At 48.5% G+C, this 22238-nt stretch overlaps 1 protein-coding gene across 1 annotated transcript; it reads left to right on the plus strand.

The window, feature by feature from the left end:
• Window positions 1–687: 687 nt before the first annotated feature.
• Window positions 688–21784, plus strand: LOC134339163 (protein SET-like). Its single transcript, XM_063035536.1, has 8 exons — window positions 688–704; window positions 831–1240; window positions 11046–11123; window positions 12298–12409; window positions 13769–13929; window positions 14701–14786; window positions 18790–18896; window positions 21622–21784. Exons 2-8 carry the CDS (start codon window positions 863–865, stop codon window positions 21726–21728), a joined length of 1029 nt encoding a protein of 342 aa, XP_062891606.1. The 5' UTR covers window positions 688–704; window positions 831–862; the 3' UTR covers window positions 21729–21784.
• Window positions 21785–22238: the final 454 nt, after the last annotated feature.

Here is a 22238-nt window from a genome sequence, read left to right on the forward strand (position 1 = left end):
GCTAATTTTACCAATGAATCTACATTTTTAAGGATGATTCCTCTTTTTTGGAGGGAAATCGGAAAAGTGAAAATTGTCAACAAAGAGAGACTTCCAATGGTAACGTGGTGACTTTTGACCCCTTACTCTGAACCCAAATCGTTGCAAACCTCCTTTAAACAAAGGCTACCCAAACGAAGAATTTCGGGGCTTAGTGCTGAATCAACAGGATCTTTTTATTGCCAACTTTAAAGCGATTTAATCGCGCTGGACTACCCGGAAGCAGAAGAAAAGTCGGACAAAGGGCGGGAAGGAGAGAATTGACCAATCAGACATGAGCTTGCAAATAAAATTCACGCCCATTCAATCAGAGATGCGTCTATTGGATGATGACGCCCGTCCATCTGCAGCGCAGCCGTTGAGAGGGCATTCTCTGATTGGTGGAGTGGTATACAAATAACCGCTGCCCCCTACGACCGGCGACTGGAGGTTTACGGCCGGCCAATCAAAATGCTCGTTCCTCAAGCTAGGGGACTGACCTCCCGCCCCGTGGGAAATGACCGCCTCCGATTGGAGGAACCGGAAGCAGCCACGTCAGGAAGGATGACTCCTCCGATTGGGTGAGGACGTCGGCGACGTCTGCCTATGACCAACCGGAGGCACCACCGGCTCGGTGAACGGCTGTCGCTGATTGGCGGAGAACAGGTGGCCAACCAACCCCGAAGGTGTTTACTGACGGAGCGGCGGGAGGGGGGGAACCGAGCGTGATCAGGGCCACGATGAGGTAAAGTTTGCTTTTAAAGCGTTAACCGGCCGTTCAAAGTTTTGACGGACGACTTTTTTTTTAAAAGCCTTCCTCACCTACCCGGAGGGGCGGCCAACGATGAGCAGCGGGGCTCCCGAGGCCAAGCAGCGGCGGCTGGACGCGGGCGAGAAGGCCGAGGCGGGCGGCGCGCGTGCGCCGGAGGCGGCCGTCGGGCTCGAGGCGGCGGTTGCCGGGCAGCGGGGGGGAGCCGAGGCCGGGGCGGGCGCCTGCGCAGCGGCGGCGGCGGCGGCCGCGGTTGCCGGGCAGCCGGTCTCCGGGGCGACGCAGCGCGCGCTGGAGGCGGTGGACGCGTGCCAGCGCGAGTTGGAGGCGCTGAGCGAGCGCGCCGGCGAGGAGATCCTGCGCGTCGAGCGCAAGTACGGCGAGCTGCGGCGGCCGCACTTCGAGCGGCGCAACCGGCTGATCGAGGACATCCCCGGCTTCTGGGTCACCGCCGTATCCTTCCCCTGCCTCCGCCCTTGCATTTCTCTTCTGCATTCTGGCCGGTTGTATGAAATGTACGGGTGCCCATCTTAGTAGCTTGTGAAAGTTGTGCTCAAACTTTTTCGCTGGATTGCATTCGCGTCCTGGCTTTGCAGTTTGCGCTGAATGTGTCTGTATTGCATTGCTGTAAATGATGCACAGCTTTTTCTCTGTTGCATGATGCTGATCGAGGGTGTAGCCCTCTTTTGCTATGTGTTGCCTGCATTTTGCGTTACTGTTGTGTGTTGCCTGGTGCTAAATCTGCGTCATTTTCTTGGTAAACACGAGGAATTCTGCAGATGCTGGAAATTCAAGCAGATGCTTCATTTTCTTGGTGTTGCATTTCAAGTTCAAAGTAAGTTTTATTACCAGAGTACACCTACATCACCACGTACCTGCGGGCATGCCCAGCAAATCTATAGAATAGTGACTATAACAGGATCAATGATGGATCTGCTAGAGTGCAGAAGACAACAAAACTGAGCAGATGCAGATATAAATTAATAGGGAGAACTTGAAATAACAAGATTAAGAGTCCTTACAGTGAGATCATTGTTTCTGCGAGTGTAGTTATTCCCTTCTGTTCAAGAGCTTGATGGTGAGACGACGGGATAACCTGATCGGTGAGGATCTCCGACGATGGATGCTGCTTTCATGTCGATGTGCTCAGTGGTTGGGAGGGTTTAATTGTCATTCAACCATACACATGTATACAGCAAAATGAAACATCGTCCCCCTGGTGACAAGATGCAAAACACAGCACCAGTGGCCTAATTCTGCTCCTATATCTTTCACGTCTATTAACATAAGCACATTGTTAACTATTTGCATAACTGCATTGCGGTTTTAGTTTTTATTTTGCAAGCTGTATTCACAGCTGGTTGTACAATACAACTTGTGATTGGCATATGGTATTCAGGTTACAGCTGACTGCATTGAATGAGCTGAAACGGTTTATTTTGCGTTTCCTGCGAAGCTGCAGGAAGTTGTGAACTCAGCCCCACCATGGGCACTGGCCTCCACAACATCCAGGACATCCTCAAGCAGGATGCCTCAAAAAGGTGGCATCCATTATTAAGGACCCCATCACCCAGGGCATGCTCTCTTCTCATTGCTGCAATTGGGAAGGAGGTACAGGAGCCTGAAGACACACACTCAGCGATTCAGGAACAGCTTCTGCCCCTCTGCCATCAGATTTCTGAATGGACGTTGAATCCATGAACACAACCTCACTACTTTTTATTTTTGCTCTACTTATTTAATTTAACTTTTTAATATATGTACTGTAGTTTAGTTTTTTTATTAGCATGTATTGCAATGTGTTGTACGTCCATCGTTGACGTCGATGAGGACCTTGACACCATAATGATGGTGTCGAGACTAGCGCATGGTTTGGATTTAAGTGAGGGAGAGTTGCGCAGCGTCAGCCTCACTCTCTCTTCCCAATTCCCATCTGCATCCAGTGGCAACACAGAGTCTAGACGGCTGGAGATGGGACTAGGTGCAGTGGATGACCAGGACGTCTTCTGTGTCTTGTCCTGCTCTACACGTTCCATGACACTTGCAGAGACCATCTTCTTGACCGTTGGACCTTCCATTGGTCTCGTACGCTCAATCCGCCGGAGTCTGTCTTCACATGCTGGGATAGACAACTCCCTATCTCACCGAGGGTTTGAGACCCGTTGGCTACCCTCACCTGGTTTAGCCGGCTTGTCGAAGCCGTTGCCCGAGGTGTAGCCACTGTCGCATGCAAACAGCTACGGGGAGCCACAGGTGAGAGCTGAGTGCCAGGTGGGGACCAAAAGTGGGCTAACCGCCCTGAAAAGGACGCGACATGTTCCCCCACCAGAGGTGCTACCCCTCCCTGACACCCCATACACCCACAAAACATCGTTTCACAGTCCATGCCAGTGGGAAAAAATCAGAATCGGGTTCATTATCACCAGTATGTGCCGTGAAATTTGTTCACTTAGCAGCAGCAGTTCAATGCAATACATGATCCAGCAGAGAAAAAATAAAATAATAATAAATAAACAAGTAAATCAATTCTGTATATTGAATAGATTTTTTAAAGTGCAAAAACAAAAATACTATTTTTTTTTAAGTGAGGTCGTGTCCAAAGATTCAAAGTCCATTTAGGAATCAGATGCCAGAGGGGAAGAAGCTGTTCCTGAATCACTGAGTGTGTGCCTTCAGGCTTCTGTACCTCCCACCTGATGGTAACAGTGAGATAAAGACATGCCCTATGTGCTGGAGATCCTTAATGATGGATGCTGCCTTGTTGAGGCATTGCTCCTTGCAGATGCCTTGGATGCTGCAGAGGCTCGTGCCCATGATGGGGCTGAGTTCACAACTTTCTGCAGCTTCTCAGGAAATGCAAAATAAACCCAAGATGGGTCCGACTAAATTTACAGCCCTCTGCAGCTTCTTTTGGTCCTGTGCAGTAGCCCTCTCTGTACCAGGCAGTGATGCAGCCTGTCAGAATGCTCTCCACGGTACATCTATAGAAGTTTTTGAGTGTATTTGTTGACGTGCCAAATCTTTTCAAACTCCTAATGAAGTATAATCACTGTCTTGCCTTCTTTATAACTGCATCGGTATGTTGGGACCAGGTTAGGTCCTCAGAGATCTTGACACTCAGGAACGAGTAGATGGTATGATTAACCATTAGACATACGATCAGGATTATGCCATTTGGCCCATCGAGTCTTCATGGCTGATTTATTATCCCTTTCAACCCCATTCCCCTGCCTTCTCCCCATAACCTCTGACACCCTGACTAATCAAGAGCCTCTGCTTTAAGCACACCCGTAGAATAATTCCACAGGTCACCACCTTCTGGCTACAGAAGCTCCTCCTTACCTTTGTTCTAAATGGACATCCTTGTATCCTTGTGGTCCTAGACCACTATAGAGAACATCCTCTCCATATCCACTCTATCCAAGCCTTTCAATATTCGAAAGGTTCAATGAAATCTCCCCACCACCCCCCATTCTTCTAAACTCCAGCAAGTGTTTTGCCTGTTGTATGATTTGCACTGCTAGGTTGTGCATGAAGGGCACAGTCAGGGTTGCACCTTCTGCTAAGGTGCATGTTTAGTGTTGCATAGAACCTGCGCTGTCCATTTAGGCAGTTGATCAGGCGCCCGAGTAGTTTGCAGGACATCAGTGAGACGGGAGTTTACCTTGGGCTTTTTACTTGTTTAAATATGTTGGGGGGTGAAGCTGATGTTGCAGGTGAAGGTTGTCATGAGAGCACGTTGAGCAGAGTTGGCCCATAACTGGCATATGTTGTCCCGTGACAGCAGTACAATGCAGTCCATAAAAAAGCTGACTTACAGCAAGTGTATACATATATTAGTTAAAGTAGTGAGGTTCGTGGGTTCACTGTCCATTCAGAAAGCTGATGGTAGAGGCGAAGAAGCTGTTCCTGAGTCGTTGAGTGTGTACCTTCAGGCTCCTGTACCTCCTCCCTGATAGTAATGATGTGTTGCTGCTGGACACTGCTTTTGCTTTTTGATGCATCGCTACTTGAAGGTGTCCTGGACTAAGTTTATAACTCTCTGCAGCATTTTTTTGATCCTGTGCAGTAGACCACACCAACCCCCCCCCATACCAGACAATAATGCAGCCAGTTAGAATGCTCTCCATGGCACGTCTGTAGAAATTTGTGACTCCTAATGAAATATAGCTGCTGTTGTGTCACCTTTGTAGCTACCTCGATATGTTGATCCAGCTTGGGTCCTCAGAGGTATAGACACCAGGAACTTGAAATTACTGACTCTCTCTGCTTCTGATCCCTCTGTGAGGATTGGTGTGTGTTCCCTCGTCTTACCCTTCCTGAATTCCACAATCAGTTCTTTGGTTTTACTGACGCTGAGTGCAAAGTTTGTTGCTGTAACACCACTCAACCAGCTGATATATCTTGCTCCTGTATGCCCGCTCGTCACCATCTGAAATTCTGCCAACAATAGTTGTATCGTTAGCAAATTTATGGATGGCATCTGAGCTGTGCATAGTCACACAGTCTTGTGTGTAGAGAGAGTAGAGTAGTGGGCTAAGCACACGTCCCTGTGGGGCGCCCGTGCTGATTGTCAGTGAGTTTGCCATCATTGGAGTTTAGGTGAATGAGACACAAGCTCGTTTAAGCATCAGGTCTACCAAGGATTAGTTCTGCTAGAACATTTCGCTGATGCTTTGAAAGCATCGGTCAGACCACACTTGGAGTATTCGGAGTGATGGCGGGGGGGGGCAAATGTGCTGGCATTGGAAAGGATCCAGAGGAGGTTTGTGAGAACAATTTCGAATAAAAGGGTTTGATGAGGACCATCTGATGTCTCTGGGCCTGTATTTGCCAGAGTTTAGAACAGGTTCCCAACCTGGGTCTGGGTAAGGGTCCATGGCATTAAAAAAAAAAGGTTGGGAACCCGTTCAGAAGAATGAAAGGGAATCTCATTGAAAACTATCGGACATTAAAAAGGCCTTGATAGATTGGAAATGTTTCCTATAGTGAGGGAGTCTAGGACCAGAGGTCAGAGCAGACGGATGTCCCTTTAGAAAAGAGATGAGGAGGTCTTTGGCCAGATGGGGGTGAATCTGTGGAATTCATTGCAACAGAGAGCTGTGGAGGCTGGATCATTTGGTATATTTACAGCGGAGGTTGGTGTTTTTGTTTAGTCAGGCCATCAAAGTTTACAGGGAGAAGGCAGGAGCCTGGGTTGAGAGGAATAAATAATCGGTCTCTGTTACTACCTCTGGCAGTGCTTTCTACTCACCCACCACTCTGATTAATAAAAAAAACTACCTCTGACATCCCTTCATACTTTCCTCCAAACACCTTAAAATTACACCCTTGGAAGAAGTCCTAGCTCACTCAGCCTATCCTTGTAAGACCAACGGGCAGCATCCTGGTAAATCTCTGCAGCCTCTCTAAAGTACTTACATCCTTCCTTTAGTGAGGTGATCAGACATGAACACAATATTCCTAAGCGGAATTTGCTAAAGCTCTGTAAATAGTGTGCCCAATGGTGAGCCAGAGCTGAAGATTGTGACCAAGTGTTGTTCCGCTAGGCAAGAGAGTGGCAGCCAGAATCGGTCCCAAAGGTCTCTTTCAAGGGGTGACACACCTTGATAATTTGAATGCTTGTGGTGGGTGGGGAACTGCCCCACGTGAACCTGTTCCACCCTTGTGTGTATCGATGGCCAAGGAATTCACTCTAATCCATCACTTAAGATGTGCTGGTGCTGAGGGTTGAGGTTGAGACCATGGGTGTTGTGACCTAGCTGTCTAGTTACGCATCAGAGACGGATACATTTTAGCACCTGTAATGTCGCAGGAGTTGCCGGGCGTCATTGAACTCATTGTGGCACTGCCTCAGGGACTCCAGCTTTGGACTTTTTCCTCCGGGTTTACTCCTGGAGTGCGTATAGCCCCAAGGTAGTGGAAGTTTGAGATCAGAATTTTTCCTTCTAGATGAGCTGCTAACCATGGGTGATGAGCCCCGTCTGTCTGAAGCGACTGCCATTAAGATGCCAGTAACCCACCTTTGTCCCTTCTGCCAGCAGAAAACGTTGTGCTGGGCTTACGTGAAGGCCAGGAGCTGGACTTGGTTGTCAGAGGCTATTTGAGACGCACGCCATTGGGAGCGTTTAATAGGTAATGGGAGCTAGTCCCCAATACCTCCCCCCGGCTATAACAACCTTATTATGCCAGGGAAGGCGATCAAAATCGCTGACGTGTTTCATGAAATGTGTCATGAAATTGATGTATTGGTTGGGATGCACTGAATTCTACAATTTTAATTATATATGTGCTGGTAACACAAAAAATGCATGAAATATGCTGTTACTGAGCAAATAATAAGCCACACAGTGGGTCAGGCAGCATGGGTGGAGGGTGGAGGGTATGGGACAGTGAGTCATGCTCTCACAGCACAGAAACGGTCCAAGGTACCCTGTCCAAGCTGGTCACACTCACTGCGATTTGGCCCATAACTTTCTAAACCAGAGGTTCCCAACCTGGAATCTGCAGACCCCTTGCTTAATGGTATTGGCATGGTTAGACCCCCTGCTGTAAACCTTTCCAATACACGTACCTGTCCAACTGTCTTTTAAAAGTAATTTATTTTACCTTCCACAGCCACTTCCCTGTCACCAAATCCACAAAGATCCCATCCTTTACATGTATAAGTAAAAGTTTCCCCCTAATTTCCTCTCAAGTCTTTCACCTCTCACCTCAAACCCACCCCCTCTAGTCCTCGGTTCCCCAACTCTGGGGGTGGTGGGAGAAGCTGCAGTATTATGCAAAAGTCTTGGGCACATGTACGTAGTAAGGATGCTTAAGACAGCAGGGTACTGAAGGATTTTATGTGTTGCACTGATCTACTGCCGCAAGAGAAAACAAATTTTATGATGTGATTGATGATAAGCCTGATCCTGATATGGGTCTCTATTGTGAACTCAGAGTGGGAAGGGGGCAGGGAGAGGGGAATCGTGGTTGGGGAAAGGGAGAGGGAAGCACCGGAGAAATGTTCTGTAATGATCAATAAACCAGTTTTTTGGAATCAAGTGACCTTGCCTGGTATCTCAGGGTTGGGTGTGTCTGCACCCTTGCTAAGCTCTGTCCCTGGCACTCCTTTGCAGATACAATAGGGTCTTTTAAGAGGCTCCTGGATAGGTACATAGAGCTTAGAAAAATAGAGTGTAACCCGAGGTAATTTCTAAAGTAAGTACACGTTCAGCACAGCATTGTGGGCCGAAGGGCCTGTATTGTGCTGTAGGTTTTCCGTTTTCTTTTTCCCTTCTCTGCCACCTATCACACACCTCTCCCATACCATTTCCAGCATCCTTCCAGGATTTACAAAGTCTTGTTCTGCTCCACCTTGACAAATTTAGTAGTGTGCATTCACTCTCTCTCTGCCCCTCATAAGGTCATCCCTCAGTCTCCTACACTAAGGCAAGGGTTCTCAGCCTTTTTTTTAAATGCCTTCAATCTCTACCATTAAATGAGGGATCCATGAACCCGAGGTTGGGGATCCCTGCCCTAAGGGATAAAGTCCGACCCTGTCTGGCCACTTTGTATTTCAACACCCAGCAGCATCTTTGCACTTCTTCCAGTTTAATAACATCTTACACAGGCTGAGCGAAACAGAACGCAGTACTCTCAAGTGTAGACTCACCAGCACCTCGTATGACTGCACTGTGACCTCCCATGCCCTAACTGATGCTGAAAGCTGTCTGTTGTTTTGGGTTACAGATATCCAGGAGTTTGGGTTTGTTTCCGATTCCACCCTCTGCACCATCATCGTAATGTCCTCATACCGCATGACGTGGGCGATCATAGTCTTTGATCGTTGAGATGTACCCCAGGATACCATGGGAGGTGAGGGAGGAGATTGCTGGGCCTCTGGTGATGGTCTTTTCATCATCAATGGGGATGGGAGAGGTTCCAGAGGATTGGAGGGTTGCAGATATTGTTCTTTTATTGAAGAAAGGGAGTGGAGATAGCCCAGGAAATTATAGACCAGTGACCAGTGCTTTGTGGATCCAGAACTGGCTTGCCCACAGAAGGCAAAGAGTAGTTGTAGGTGGGTCATATTCTGCATGGAGTTCGGTCACCAGTGGAGTGCCTCAGGGATCTGTTCTGGGACCCTTACTCTTCGTGATCTTTATAAATGACCTGGATGAGGAAGTGGAGGGATGGGCTAGTAAGTTTGCTGATGACACAAAGGTTGGAGGTGTTCTGGATAGTGTGGAGGGCTGTCAGAGGTTACAGCGGGACATCGATAGGATGCAAAACTGGGCTGAGAAGTGGCAGATGGACTTCAACCCAGATAAGTGTGAAGTGGTTCGTTTTGGTCGGTCAAATATGGCAGACTATAGTATTGGGGAGCATGCCTTATGAGAATAGGTTGAGTGAACTCAGCCTTTTCTCCTTGGAGCGACAGAGGATGAGAGGTGACCTGATAGAGATGTAAAAGATGATGAGAGACATTGATCGCATGGATAGTCAGATGCTTTTTCCCAGGGCTGAAATGGCTAGCAGGAGAGGGCACAGTTTTTCGGTGCTTGGAAGTAGGTACAGAGGAGATGTCAGGGGTAAGTATTTTTACACAGAGAGTGGTGAGTGCGTGGAATGGGCTACCAGCAACGGTGGTGGAGGCAGATACGATTGGGTCTTTTAAGAGACTTTTGGATAGGTACATGGAGCTTAGTAAAATAGAGGGCTATAGGTAAGCCTGGTAATTTCTAAGGTAGGGACATGTTCGGCGCAACTCAGTGGGCCGAAGGGCCTGTATTGTGCTGTAGGTTTTCTGTTTCTGTTGTTGTTGGCAAATTTTTCTACAGAAGTCGTTTGCCATTGCCTTCTGGGCAGTGTCTTTACCAGATGGGTGACCCCAACCATTATCAATACACTTCAGAGATTGTCTGCCTGGCGTCAGTGGTCACATAACCAGGACTTGTGATCTGCACTAGCTGTCCATACGACTATATGCCCTATATGCCACCTATTCCCACGGCTTCACGTGATCCTGATCGGGGGTGGGTGGGTATGGGGGGGGTGCTAAGCAGGTGCTACACCTTGCCCAAGGGTGACCCGCAGGCTTGCGGAGGGAAGAAATATCTTGCACCTCCTTTGGTAGTGACGCAACTCAATCTTGCCACCCAGCAGATTCTTGTTTCTCTGTTAAATAGTGCACTGTTGCTAAATTAAAATAACATTTTGCCTTTTGCATGTCTCTCTGATGCTGCTCCAGCACCAAGCATAGCTTTTAATTTTGGGTAAGATGCATTTACGCCAACGCAGACCCTGCACACTGTCCAAGAAGCACTAGTGCCAGGCAGTTTGTGTGTCGTGTCTTGTCTTGCAGGAAACGTGCAGAGTGGTTGGCTTCTGATTTTGCAAGTTGTTGAAGTCCTTACGTTTTATCAGGCATGCCGCATTGAATGCACTATTGCCAAATAAACCCCATTTCCTGAAGTTCGCAGGGAACAATATTTCAATGTGCTCTGGTCGATATTTCTTAATGTTGAATGTTGCATAAAAGGGGGCTGTCACTGAATCTTTCAAGTACTGAGAGGCCTGGATAGAGTGGACGTGGAGAGGATGTTTCCTATGGTCAGGGTAGAAGGCAGCGTGCCCTCCATGCCCTTTTCTCATTACCACCGTCACGGAGCCTAAAGGCCTGCACTCAGAGATTCAGGAACAGCTCCATTACGGACATTCCAGCAACACCTGGGCACGTGAATGATGGCGGGCTTGATCTTGGAGTAGGTTAAAAAGTCGGGACAATATTGTGGGCTGCAGGCTCTGTACTGTGCAGTAGTTTTCTATGTTCTGTATGTCAGTAATGATGAACCTGATTCTGAAACTCACTGGTCCATTGCGATTTCCCCCGAAAACCCAACTGAGATTCCTCTCTCCCCCTGCCCCCAACAACTTCTCACACTCTCCCTAAAGTCACGGGGACCTCCTCCCAGTCTTTCCCCGCCCGCTTCCTCAAACACAATAGGTGCTTGATTAGTCGGGGTGACAAAGGTTGCAGGATGAAGGCAGGAGAATGGACTTGAGAGGGATGGAATGGTGGAGCAGACTTAATGGGCTGAATGGCCTAGTTCTGTTCCTATGTTTTATGAGCTTATGGACCGAGCAAGGGCAGGTTCAGGTCAAACATTGCTGCCTCCCATGGTAGCCCATAAGCCCAGGAACTCTGGGCAAGGCAGGCAATTGTGTATGCTTTTAGTGTTAGAAATGTCTTCCTTGACTCGCTCTTCTCCAGTTCCTCAACCATCCACAGCTCTCTGCTCTCATTGACGAGAATGACGAGGAGGCATTTAACTACATGATGAGGCTGGAGGTAGGACCATGAATGTGTTTGACTTGCCTCTCTTCTCTACACCGTCCCATCACACACTCCCGGGGTCAGGCACAGAGTGAAGCTCCCTCCACACCGTCCCATCACACACTCCTGGGGTCAAATACAGACTGAAGCTCCCTCCACACCGTCCCATCACACACTCCCGGGGTCAGACACAGAGTGAAGCTCCCTCCACACCGTCCCATCACGCTCCCCCAGGGTCAGACACAGAGTGAAGCTCCCTCCACACCATCCCATCGCACAATCCCGGGGTCAGACACAGAGTGAAGCTCCCTCCACACCGTCCCATCACACACTCCTGGGGTCAAATACAGACTGAAGCTCCCTCCACACCGTCCCATCACACACTCCCGGGGTCAGGCACAGAGTGAAGCTCCCTCCACACCGTCCCATCACACACTCCTGGGGTCAAATACAGACTGAAGCTCCCTCCACACCGTCCCATCACACACTCCCGGGGTCAGACACAGAGTGAAGCTCCCTCCACACCGTCCCATCACGCTCCCCCAGGGTCAGACACAGAGTGAAGCTCCCTCCACACCATCCCATCGCACAATCCCGGGGTCAGACACAGAGTGAAGCTCCCTCCACACCGTCCCATCACACACTCCCGGGGTCAGACACAGAGTGAAACTCCCTCCGCACTGTCCCATCACACACTCCCGGGGTCAGACACAGAGTGAATCTCCCTCCACACCGTCCCATCACACACTCCTGGGGTCAGACACAGAGTGAAACTCCCTCCGCACTGTCCCATCACACACTCCCGGGGTCAGACACAGAGTGAAGCTCCCTCCACACCGTCCCACCACACACTGCCATAGTCCATAATCCTAATTTCTTAAGTATTTCACCAGCTAAACTCCAAACCCACAATTGTAGTATTAAATCTGTTTCTACCACTGGTCCTTTTAAAGGCAGGCCCGTTGCCCCAGGCATCCTCTCTTCTCGAGCTTCTCGGGCATCCACGTCCTACTGTCAGTAGTTCTACACCACTGCACCGCAGTGTCCGTGCTAAAGTTCATTCTCCCCCTCCCCACCCCACCCCCTACGGCAGGGTTCTCTTCCCCACCCCAACCCCTCCCCAACGCCCGGGGTTTCCTGAGACGGGACTGACGCCTCTGGAGGGGGCGTGTCCTGTTTTATCTCGAAGGTGGAAGAGTTTGAAGACATCAAATCCGGCTACCGGATCAAGTTCCACTTCAGCGAGAATCCGTACTTCGAGAACTCGCTCATCATCAAGGAGTTTCACCTGGGGACTGGAGGTGAGAGGAGATGCTGTTCCACAGGGTGTGGTGGGAGGGTGTGGAAGCTGTGGCAAGACCAATTAGTCTCCTACTGAGGCAGAGAGGGCGAGAGTCGGAGGTGGGGAGGGAGGCGGGGAACTCAGAGGAGCTAGGGAGTGAGGTGGGGGCAGAGGCAGGGAGAAACCCCCTCCTCCCACCCCATCCATCGATGATGAGCGTAACTCTGATCAGAATTAAGGATCAATTGAGAGGGCAGATGGTGCACGATCGAAGGGGTGGGTGTGTGGAGGTTTCCCTGACTGGTGGATCCACCTTGTACCTTGGGAAGAGTCTGAAATTACACCCATGGCCCCCAGTGGTGACTCACACCAAGTGTGTCTGTAGTGGGAGGGTGCCAATACCTCATCTCCCCTCAGTCAGGGTAGAGAAGACCACCACATCATGCACATCCTCTCTTGAGATGGCAGTTCTACCACGATTAGGTTGGTTGCTGTGGGAAAGGAGTGCTTTAGCAGGTCAGCATAGCAGGGTATAGAAGGAACTTCACTCTGTCTGACCCTGGGAGTGTGTGATGGGACAGGATAGAGGGAGCTTCGCTCTGTGTCTCACCCTGCGAGTGTGTGATGGGACAGTGTGGAGGGAGCTTCACTCTTGTGTCTGACCCTGGGAGTGTGTGATGGGACAGGATAGAGGGAGCTTCACTCTGTGTCTGACCCTGGGAGTGTGTGATGGGACAGGACAAAGAGAGTTCCACTCAGTGTCTCACCCCAGGTGTGTGTGATGGGACAGTGTGGAGGGAGCTTCACTCTTGTGTCTGACTCTAGGAGTGTGTGGTGGGACAGGATAGAGGAAGCTTCACTCTGTGTCTGACCCTGGGAGTGTGTGATGGGACAGGACAAAGAGAGTTCCACTCAGTGTCTCACCCCGGGAGTGTGTGATGGGCGGTGTGGAGGGAGCTTCACTCTGTGTCTGACCCTGGGAGTGTGTGATGGGGCAGGATAGAGGGAGCTTCACTCTGTGTCTGACCCTTGGAGAGTGTGATGGGACGGTGTGGAGGGAGTTTCACAATGTCTGACCCTGGGAGTGTGTGATGGTATGGTGTGGAGGGAGCTTCACTCTGTGTCTGACTTTGGGAATGTGTGATGGGGCAGTGTGGGGGGAGCTTCACTCTGTCTGACGTCGGGAGTGTGTGGAGGGAGCTTCGCTGTGTCTGACCCTGGGAGTGTGTGGTGGGACGGTGTGGAGGGAGCTTCACTCTGTCTGACCCTGGCTGTGTGTGATGGGACGGTGTAAAGGGATTTTTGCCTTGTGTCTGGCTTTGGGAGTGTGTGATGGGACAGTGACAGTCCTGACCCTGTTGTCTCACTCTGCTCACAGGGAAGCCAGTGTCGCAGTCGACTCCTATCAAGTGGAAGAAGGGAATGGACCTGATCTCGCTGAACCGAGGGCTTGGCGAGAAGGGCAGGAAGCGTGGACACCGCAGTTTCTTCTCCTGGTTCACTGAGCACCGTAACCCCACCACCGATGAAATCGCAGAGGTACGTCCTCGCGCCCTTTTGAATAGGGGGGTAGTGTTGGAGAGCGATGTGTTCCTTTACAGAGTGTAGTGGGCAGCACAGTTTTAAACCCTTCTCTTTGTGTGTCTGATCCAGCGGTGGGGGTTGTAATCTACTGTGCATCCTGTTAGCATCCTCCCCAGTTGTGCTGTCTGCCCAGATAGATCCCTGTTCTACAAAGTGCTGAGATATGAGAGCTGAATCTGGCAATTCAGCACATTTAGTCTGCTCTGCTCTTCTAAGCCTTAAAGTATTCGATGGATTTTAAAGGGACTGACCCAGGGAGCGTGTGATGGGATGTTGTAGAGGGAGCTTCACTCTGTGTCTGACCCCAGGAGTGTGAGATGGGATGTTGTGAAGGAGATTTACCTTGTGTCCAACCCTGTGAGTGTGTGATGGGATGTTGTGGAGGAGATTTACCTTGTGTCCAACCCTGGGAGTGTGAGATGGGATGTTGTGAACAAGGTTTACCTTGTGTCCAACCCTGGGAGTGTGTGATAGGACAGTGATTGTCTCACTTGCTCACAGGGAAGCCAGTGTCGCAGTTGATTCTCATTGAGTGGATGAGATCTCCCCTCATTCTTCTAAATTCGAGTCCAGGTCCGAGTAGGTTAACCATTTTCTTCCAAGGATAATTTTTGTGAACCTCCTGTGGACCCTCTCCAGGATTAAGCTACAGGCCCCAGAACTGCTCTCAATATTCCCAGTGTCTCTGCTGTCTGCCCATTTGACCATCTCCCTCTCTCTCTTCAGGTACTGAAGGATGATATGTGGCCGAACCCACTCCAGTATTTCCTGATTGCGGAGAGCGAGAGTGGGGAAAACGGCCTGGATGACAGGTGAGAGCGCAGGGTCCGCCTCCCACGAGCCCGCTCGCCACCTCCTTACCCCCCAGCCCAACAACCAGTGGCTGAGCTGCCACTGGGGGAAAACTCATCGAACTATCGAAAATTGAGAGTGACGGTAACAGTCTTTACCTTCAGGCGAGGCAGCCCAATGCTAGAGTGAGGGGGGGTAGTTTCAGGATGAGTGGGGAAAGATTTCAAAGTGACCTGATGGGTAAAGTTTTCACACAGGGGTGGTGCACGAATGGAAACTGCTAGGTGAAGTGATAGAAGAGGGCACCGCGGTACCTTATAAAAAGAACAGATAGGCACATGGAGGTGTAGGACTTGGTAAGATATAGACTGAGCACTGGAAATTGGGCACCGTGGTCAGTATTGACTCGATGGGCCGAAGGACCTGTATCCATGCTATATAGTGCTGTCTCCCTTTTTATCACCAGTTGTGACCCTCCAAAACCTCATCTACCTCAGACCCTTGTAATGATCCATCATCCACCACTCGTGGATTAGAGAGACGAAATTCCAACATCCCCTTTTGTCTACACTTCCTACTGCCTAGGGAAAAACAGCTGACATAACCAAAGTCCCCACCCACTCTGGATACTCTCCCTTCACCACCAACCCCCTCCTCCTGCCCATGTCAGACAGAAGATACAAAAACTTGAAAGTACATACTCTCGGGCAGCTTCTGTCCTGCAGTCCTAGTTGATACGGTCCTACTATGGTAAGGTGGACTCTTGAACTCGCGCTCTATCTTGCACCTTATTGTCCGAACTGCACTTTCTCTGTCACTGTATCGCGTTATTCTGGATTGTTATTGCTTCCCTTTCTACAATCTGTACGTGCTAACGGAGGGATCGATCTGGAAGGCGGGTAGCCAGAAGGTTTTTCACTGTATCTCAGCATACACTCAGTGGCCACTTTATTACATTCCCCCTGCACCTAAAGAAGTGGCCACTCAGTGTACGTTCGTGGTCTCCTGCTGCTGCAGCCCATCCACTCCAAGGTTCAAAGTGCTGTGTGTTCAAAGACGCTCTTCTGCACATCGCTGTTGTAATGGTTTCTGTCATGTTCCTGTCATCTTGAGCCAGTCTGACCATTCTCCTTTGACCTCTGTCACTCACAAGGTGCTTTCACCCACAGAATTGCTGCTCATTGGATGTTTATTGTATTTTACACCATTCTCTGTAAATTCTAGACCAGGGTGTCTCAACCTTTTTATTGCCACCAATCAATACCATTAAGCAAGAGGTCTCTGGCTCTCTGGACCCCGAGTTGGGAGCTCCTGCTCTAGAGATTGTTGTGCGTGGAAATCCCAGGAGATTAGCAGTTTCTGAGATACTCGAGCTACCCCCTCTGGCATCAACAATCATTCCACGGTCAGAGTCACTTAGATAACATTTCTGCCCCATTCTGATGGTTGGTCTCAGCCTCTTGACCATGTCTGCATGCTTTGATGCATTGAGTTGCTGCCACATTGGCTGATTGGATATTTGCATTAACCAGCACGTGTACCTCATTAAGTGCAGGTGACAATTTGCAAGATGTAAAAGTTTGCTCCTCAATCCAATAACCAAGTCCTCTCCCTTCTGACTCTCCCACTAGTGGAAATATCTCAACTTGTGCCTTCAGGGTAAATTGTGACATGTACAGTGAAAAACTGTTTTACTGCCATCCATACAGATAATTTCCATCACCTCAGGGTAACAATAACAGAATGCAGAATAACATGTTAGTTTGAGAGAAGTGTATTGTTGGCAAATAGTGAGGTTTAAGCTCGATTGTTAAGTGGAGAGTACATGCTATTGTATTGAGCGACCATTTTGTAGTTTTTCCAAACTGAGCCCGGCGTACATGCTGTCAGGGTTTTGTATCTTCTGCCTGGTGGGAGAGAACGTCTGGGGTGGGCGGGTGGGTGGGTCGTTGATGCTGGCTGCGTTACTGAGGCACTGAGAAGAGAAGCCAGAGTCCGCGGAAGGAAAGCTGGTGAATATGATGCTGAGCTGCATCCGCAGTGCTATCTGCAGTTTCTTGTGGTTATGGGCAGCATGGTTGCAAAACCCAACCATGATTCATCTAGATTGGATGCTTTGTGTAGCACATTTATTAGTGAGCCAGAGGTCATGCCAAATTTTGTTAGCTTCCTGAGGAAGTACAGGTGTGTCTATATCTTCTTATTCAGATATGAGGCAATTTAACAGGCCCTTTCTGGCCCATGAGCCCATTCTGCCCAGTTACACCTAATTAACTTGCCCTGCACATCTTTGGAATGCGGGAGTTAACCAGAACACCCAGAGGAAACCCACGCAGTCACGGGGAGAGTACAGAATCCTTACAGACAGCGGTGCCAATTGAACCCTGCTGCAATAGTGTTACGCTGATCGCAGAGAGCTTCCTTGTCTGTGTTTGGCCCAGAACAGACTATTGTGATCTTCACTCTGAAGAACTTGAAGCTCTGAATCTTTCACAGGATTCCCTTCCTTGTGATCATAGTGACCAGCAGGGCAGGTTTAATTGTCAAGCAGCTTGTTCCTGTTTTTCCTGTGGAAGAAACTGCCAGAGTAGCTGTTCTGAGCTTCTGATTTTCCCCCTGGGCAGAATACAGGAAATCAGCGCAGATTAAATGACATTCGGCTGGCTAGGTGCACCAGTAAAATCTTGCATCAAAATTGTATTGACAAGATATTTTTAAGTATAAAAACAAAATAATGCTATATAATACAAAACAATGAAAAGGGCTCATCAAATATATATTAGTCTATATACAGTGGTCCCCAATGAACCAGAACCGGGCCGCGAGGAGACGGTATGATTTGGTGATATGAAATGATACGAGTCAGCTGCACCTTTCCTCATTCCCTGCCACGCACTGTTGAACTTGAACACCCCACCCCCACCCCCGCCCCCCCACTGTCGGCCGGTCCACAAGAATATTGTCAATATTAAACCGGTCCTCGGTGCAAAAAAGGTTGAGGACCCCTGGTCTATAACGTGCACGGAATTGTTAGAGCTCCAAGTTGCGTAATCAATCCATTTTGCTTCACTTCATTGACTCGCGGTACCAAAATGGTTCTGCACTGAAGAGATAGTCCAAGCAGGGGTTTTTAAACAAAAATGTCCAAGGTTAAGGCGTCGAACTTCCTCCAATGTCATATGCTATCTGGCTAACTGAAAGTTATCTGCATAGTCTGCATGAGATTTTTCTGACACTTGTACCTGTCCTTCCAAATCTGGTCCTGTAAGCGTTTTACCATGTTCGTCCACTATGTTCGTTGTCTGTTTCCATTCTCCCTCGTCTTTCTTTTTCAATGCCACACTCTCTTGAAGATGGCTTCCTTGTTCTTTACCTGCACTCTCTGCAAAAAAAATGTTAACAAGACAAATCCTATAGGCTAATTCAGCAAACCTACCTTATCAACAAAAATTTTAAATACCAAAATTTAATACTAGAATGTATAATGTAATTAAAGAAACATTTTTTATACAGATTTGCGTTTTGAGAAGATCTACAGACAAATAAAATGGTCAATAGCATAACGGTGTAAATAAAACTAAGCCTGGTCTTAAACCGGGGTATTACAGATACAGTAACAATACTGTTAGAAATCGTTATTTTTCTGTTTTTTAAAATTTTATAGCTTTTGATAGATGTTTCACAACAGTGCATACGTGTAAATAAGCAAAAGGACTCGTCTTCTGTACTTCCTTAAAAAAATCTTATTTATTGTTACTAATTCATTAATCAATGATAATCTCTGCTTAAAATTGCCATGGTGCACAAGCGCATTTTTTTAGAAGATTATTGGAAATATGGGTAATCACCCTCACAAAGAGGCACTGCCCCTGAGCTAGACGTTTAGACAAGTGCATGGACGGGAAGGTTAATGCCCAGCACAAGGAAGTGGGACAGTCGCAGGGAGGCGCCTGGGTCATCATGGACAAGTGGGGCTGAAGGGCCTGTTTCCAGCACTGCCTGATGCAAATCTCCCTCCCACAGCGATGAGGAGAACGGGGAGGGCTCGGTGGTGATCGTGGATGAGGACGATGATGAGGATGACGTCCAGGAGATTGTGGACAACGAGGATGAGGAGGATGATGTGGAAGGTGAGATCTGTTGACTGACTGGGCTTTCCCTAATACCTAGTTCCCCATGAACACACACTGCAAGCTGCAACTACAGAAGTGTGATCATGGATTTTGGTAGAAGGAATGAAAAAGAATTAGTTTTGTTATCACGACGTACACTCAGTGGCCACTTTATTAGGTTCAGGAATGGAGCCTGGAGTGGTCTTCTGCTACTGTAGTCCGTCCACTTTGTACGTTCTGTACAGCACTGTTGTAATGCATGGTTATTTGTGTTACTGCCGCCTTCCTGTCAGCTTTAAACAATCTGGCCATTACAACTGACCTCTCGCATCAACGAAGCATTTTCATCCACAGAACTATTGTTCACTGGATGTTTTTTGTTTCTTGCACCATTCTCTGTAAACTCTAGAGACTGTTGTGCATGAAAATCCCAGGATTTCAGTAGTTTCTGAGATGCTCAAACCACCCCATCTGCCATCAAGAATCAGTCCACAGTCTAAGTCACTTGGACCACATTTCTTCCCCACTCTGATGTTTGGTCTGAGCAACAACTGAACCTCTTGACCATGTCTGCATGCTTTGATGCATGAAGTTGCTGCCACATGATTGGCTGATTAGATATTTGCATTAATAAAACAGCAGTACAGTGCAACAGTTTCTGTAAGGTACAGTAAGAAATTAAATAATGCGAAATAGATGGTGTTCATGGGCTGTTTGGAAATCTGATGTCAAGGGGAAAAAACTCCTCCTAAAACATCTAATGTGAGTCTTTAAACTCCTGTGCTGAGAAGCTGGCATGCCCTACTGAGGGTCCTTCATGATGGGTGCACCTTCTTGAAGATGTCCTCTGATTGCATTGATCGTTGGCCATCGACTATTTTCGTAAGTGGGGAGAAAACTCAGAAATGGTAGGTGCAAAGGGACTTGAGAGCCCTGGAGCAAGGTTAACTTGCAGTTTGAGTATGTAGTAAGGAAGAATGCAGAGTGTTCGCACGGAGAGTACTAGAATATAAAAGCAGAGATGTAATGGCTGTAGCTTAAGGCATTGGTCAGGCCATATTTGGAGTGTTGCGAGTAGTTTTGGGCTCTGGATTGAAGGGTGGATATGCCGGCATTGGAGAGGGTTCAGAGGAGGTTTGCGAGAATGGTCCTGGGAAAGGAATGATTAACGGATGAGGAGTGTTTACTGGCTCTGGGCATGTACTCGCTGGAGTTCAGAAGGATGGAAAGGATCTCATTGAAACCCATCCAATATTGCAAGTCCTGGATGTGGAGAGGATGCTTCCTATAGTGGGGGAGTCTAGGATCAGAGGGCACAGCCTCAGAATAGAAGGACGTCCCTTTAGAAATGCAATGAGAAGGAATTTCTTTAGTTAGGGGGTGGTGAATCAGTTTTACTCATTGCTACAGATGCATTTAAATTAGTAAGTCTAATTTAAAAGTTATTTAAAGCAGAACACAATAAAACATTAGAGCACAGTATGTACCCTTCAGACCACAATGTGCCTAAGTCCACCAACAGTATAACCCTCCATTTTTGTTTCATCCATGTGCCTATCTGAGTCACTTAAATGTCCCAAATGTATCAGTCTCAATCACCATTCCTGGCAGTACATTCCAGACCTAACATTCTCTATGTACAACACAGAAACAGGTCCTTCAGCCCATCTAATCCGTGCCAATCTATTTAGACTGCCTTTTCCCAGTAACCTGCACCATCAATGTACTTATCCAAACTTCTCAAACATTGAAATCGAACTCACATGCACCATCTCTGCTGGCAGCTCGTTCCACAATCACAACACTGTTGAGAGGATCCACATTCTCATGGCCTTCTTGAGTAAAGAAATTTCCTCTCAGGATCCCCTTTAATATTTCACCTGTCACTCTTAACCCATGACCTCTAGTTGTAATTCCACCCAACCTCAGTGGAAAGATCCTAATTGCATTTACCCTAACTATACTGTGTTGTAGAAAAAAAAACTATCTCACACTCTTTCTGTCCGCACCCCCGACCCACCCAAAAACCTCTTGCACTCACTTTAAAAGCATGTCCTCTGGTACTGGCCATTGCCACTCCGGGGTGACTGTCTACTCTATGCCTCTTATAGTACACTTCTGTCGAGTCACTTGTCATCCTCTGCTCCAAAGAGAAAAGCCATAGCTCGCTCAACCTGCCCTCATAAGATGGGTTCTCGAATCCAGACAGTGTCCTGGTAATCTCCTCCTCTGGCTGCTCTGTTCCAGATGGAGTTGAGCTTCTAAAGATTTGTTGGAACCGCAGTCTCCCCAGGCAAGTGGGTAGTGTCTCACCACACTACTGACGTAGACAGCGGAAGGGTAAGGTGGTGGATGTGGAGTGCATGGACTAACTCCACCCAGGCAAGTAGGGAGTGTCCTATCACACCCCTGACTTGCGTCTTGCAGAGACGGTGGGCAGCTCGTCTGTGGAGGTTTGTTAATATCTGGAGAACCTGCTAATGAAAGTCGAGGAACTGGTGGTGTTTTTGAAATGCTGCTTGTGTTTTGATTGAAACTATTGTTGGAACTGTGCTGGAACAGCTCAGCTTGAAGGCATGGCTCCTTCTGGAGCGCAGTACGGTGATTGGTTCACGCTATCCAGTAACTCAGGTCGGGGTGGTGTAGGGGGATTCCACCTTCTGCATTGGGTGGTGATGAGCCTTCTTGACAGCTGGTGTTGACTGTGTTTCCTCCCCTCTCCCCCCTTCCCCTCTTCCCTCAGGCTCGGAGGACGACGAGGATGTGGAGGAGATCAATGAAGGCGAGGAGGAGGAGGGGGTCGAGGTGGAGGGAAAGGAAGATGCAGTGAAGGAAGGTGGCGATGGCTAAACAGAACCTCCCTCTCCATGGCTCTCTTTCTCCCCCCCCCCCCCACCAAAACAAAATCCCTTCCAAAAACAAACTTTGTAAAACGGGTGCATTTGCTGCTGTATGCGAGAGAGAGAGAGAGAGAGAGAGAGAGAGAATGAGTGAGTGTGGGGCGCCTGTAGACCAGAGTGAATCGACCACCTTTGGTCCGATGGGCCTTTCCACAAGCGGGACTGGGGGGTGGGGGGGGGTGACATTTTTGGGCACCACAGTAGTGAAGAGGTTAACGCAACGCTAAAAGAATTCGGGGCATTCCAGAGTTCAATCCTGGTGCTGTTCTCTGTGGAGTCCCTGTGGAATGATGTAAGACTTCTCCAGGTGCCCCAGTTTCCTCCCACAGTCCAACGACATACCGGGCAGGTCATTGTAAATTGTCCCATAACTAGGTTAGGGTTGGACATACTGGGTAGTTTAATTGGTCATTGTAAATTGTCCCATGGTTAGGTTAGGGCTGGACGTACATAAATTGTC

Source organism: Mobula hypostoma, chromosome 28, assembly GCF_963921235.1.
Source record: "Mobula hypostoma chromosome 28, sMobHyp1.1, whole genome shotgun sequence".
Classification (NCBI taxonomy): Eukaryota; Metazoa; Chordata; class Chondrichthyes; order Myliobatiformes; family Myliobatidae; genus Mobula; species Mobula hypostoma.

What these genes read in the sequence shown, in the direction of transcription:
- LOC134339163 (XM_063035536.1), top strand. Translation starts at nt 863, where the DNA reads ATGAGCAGCGGGGCTCCCGAGGCCAAGCAGCGGCGGCTGGACGCGGGC. An exon ending in ACTACATGATGAGGCTGGAG is followed by an intron (nt 11,124 to 12,297) that starts GTAGGACCATGA and finishes TTTATCTCGAAG; the next exon opens with GTGGAAGAGTTTGAAGACAT. An exon ending in TGAGGAGGATGATGTGGAAG is followed by an intron (nt 18,897 to 21,621) that starts GTGAGATCTGTT and finishes CTCTTCCCTCAG; the next exon opens with GCTCGGAGGACGACGAGGAT.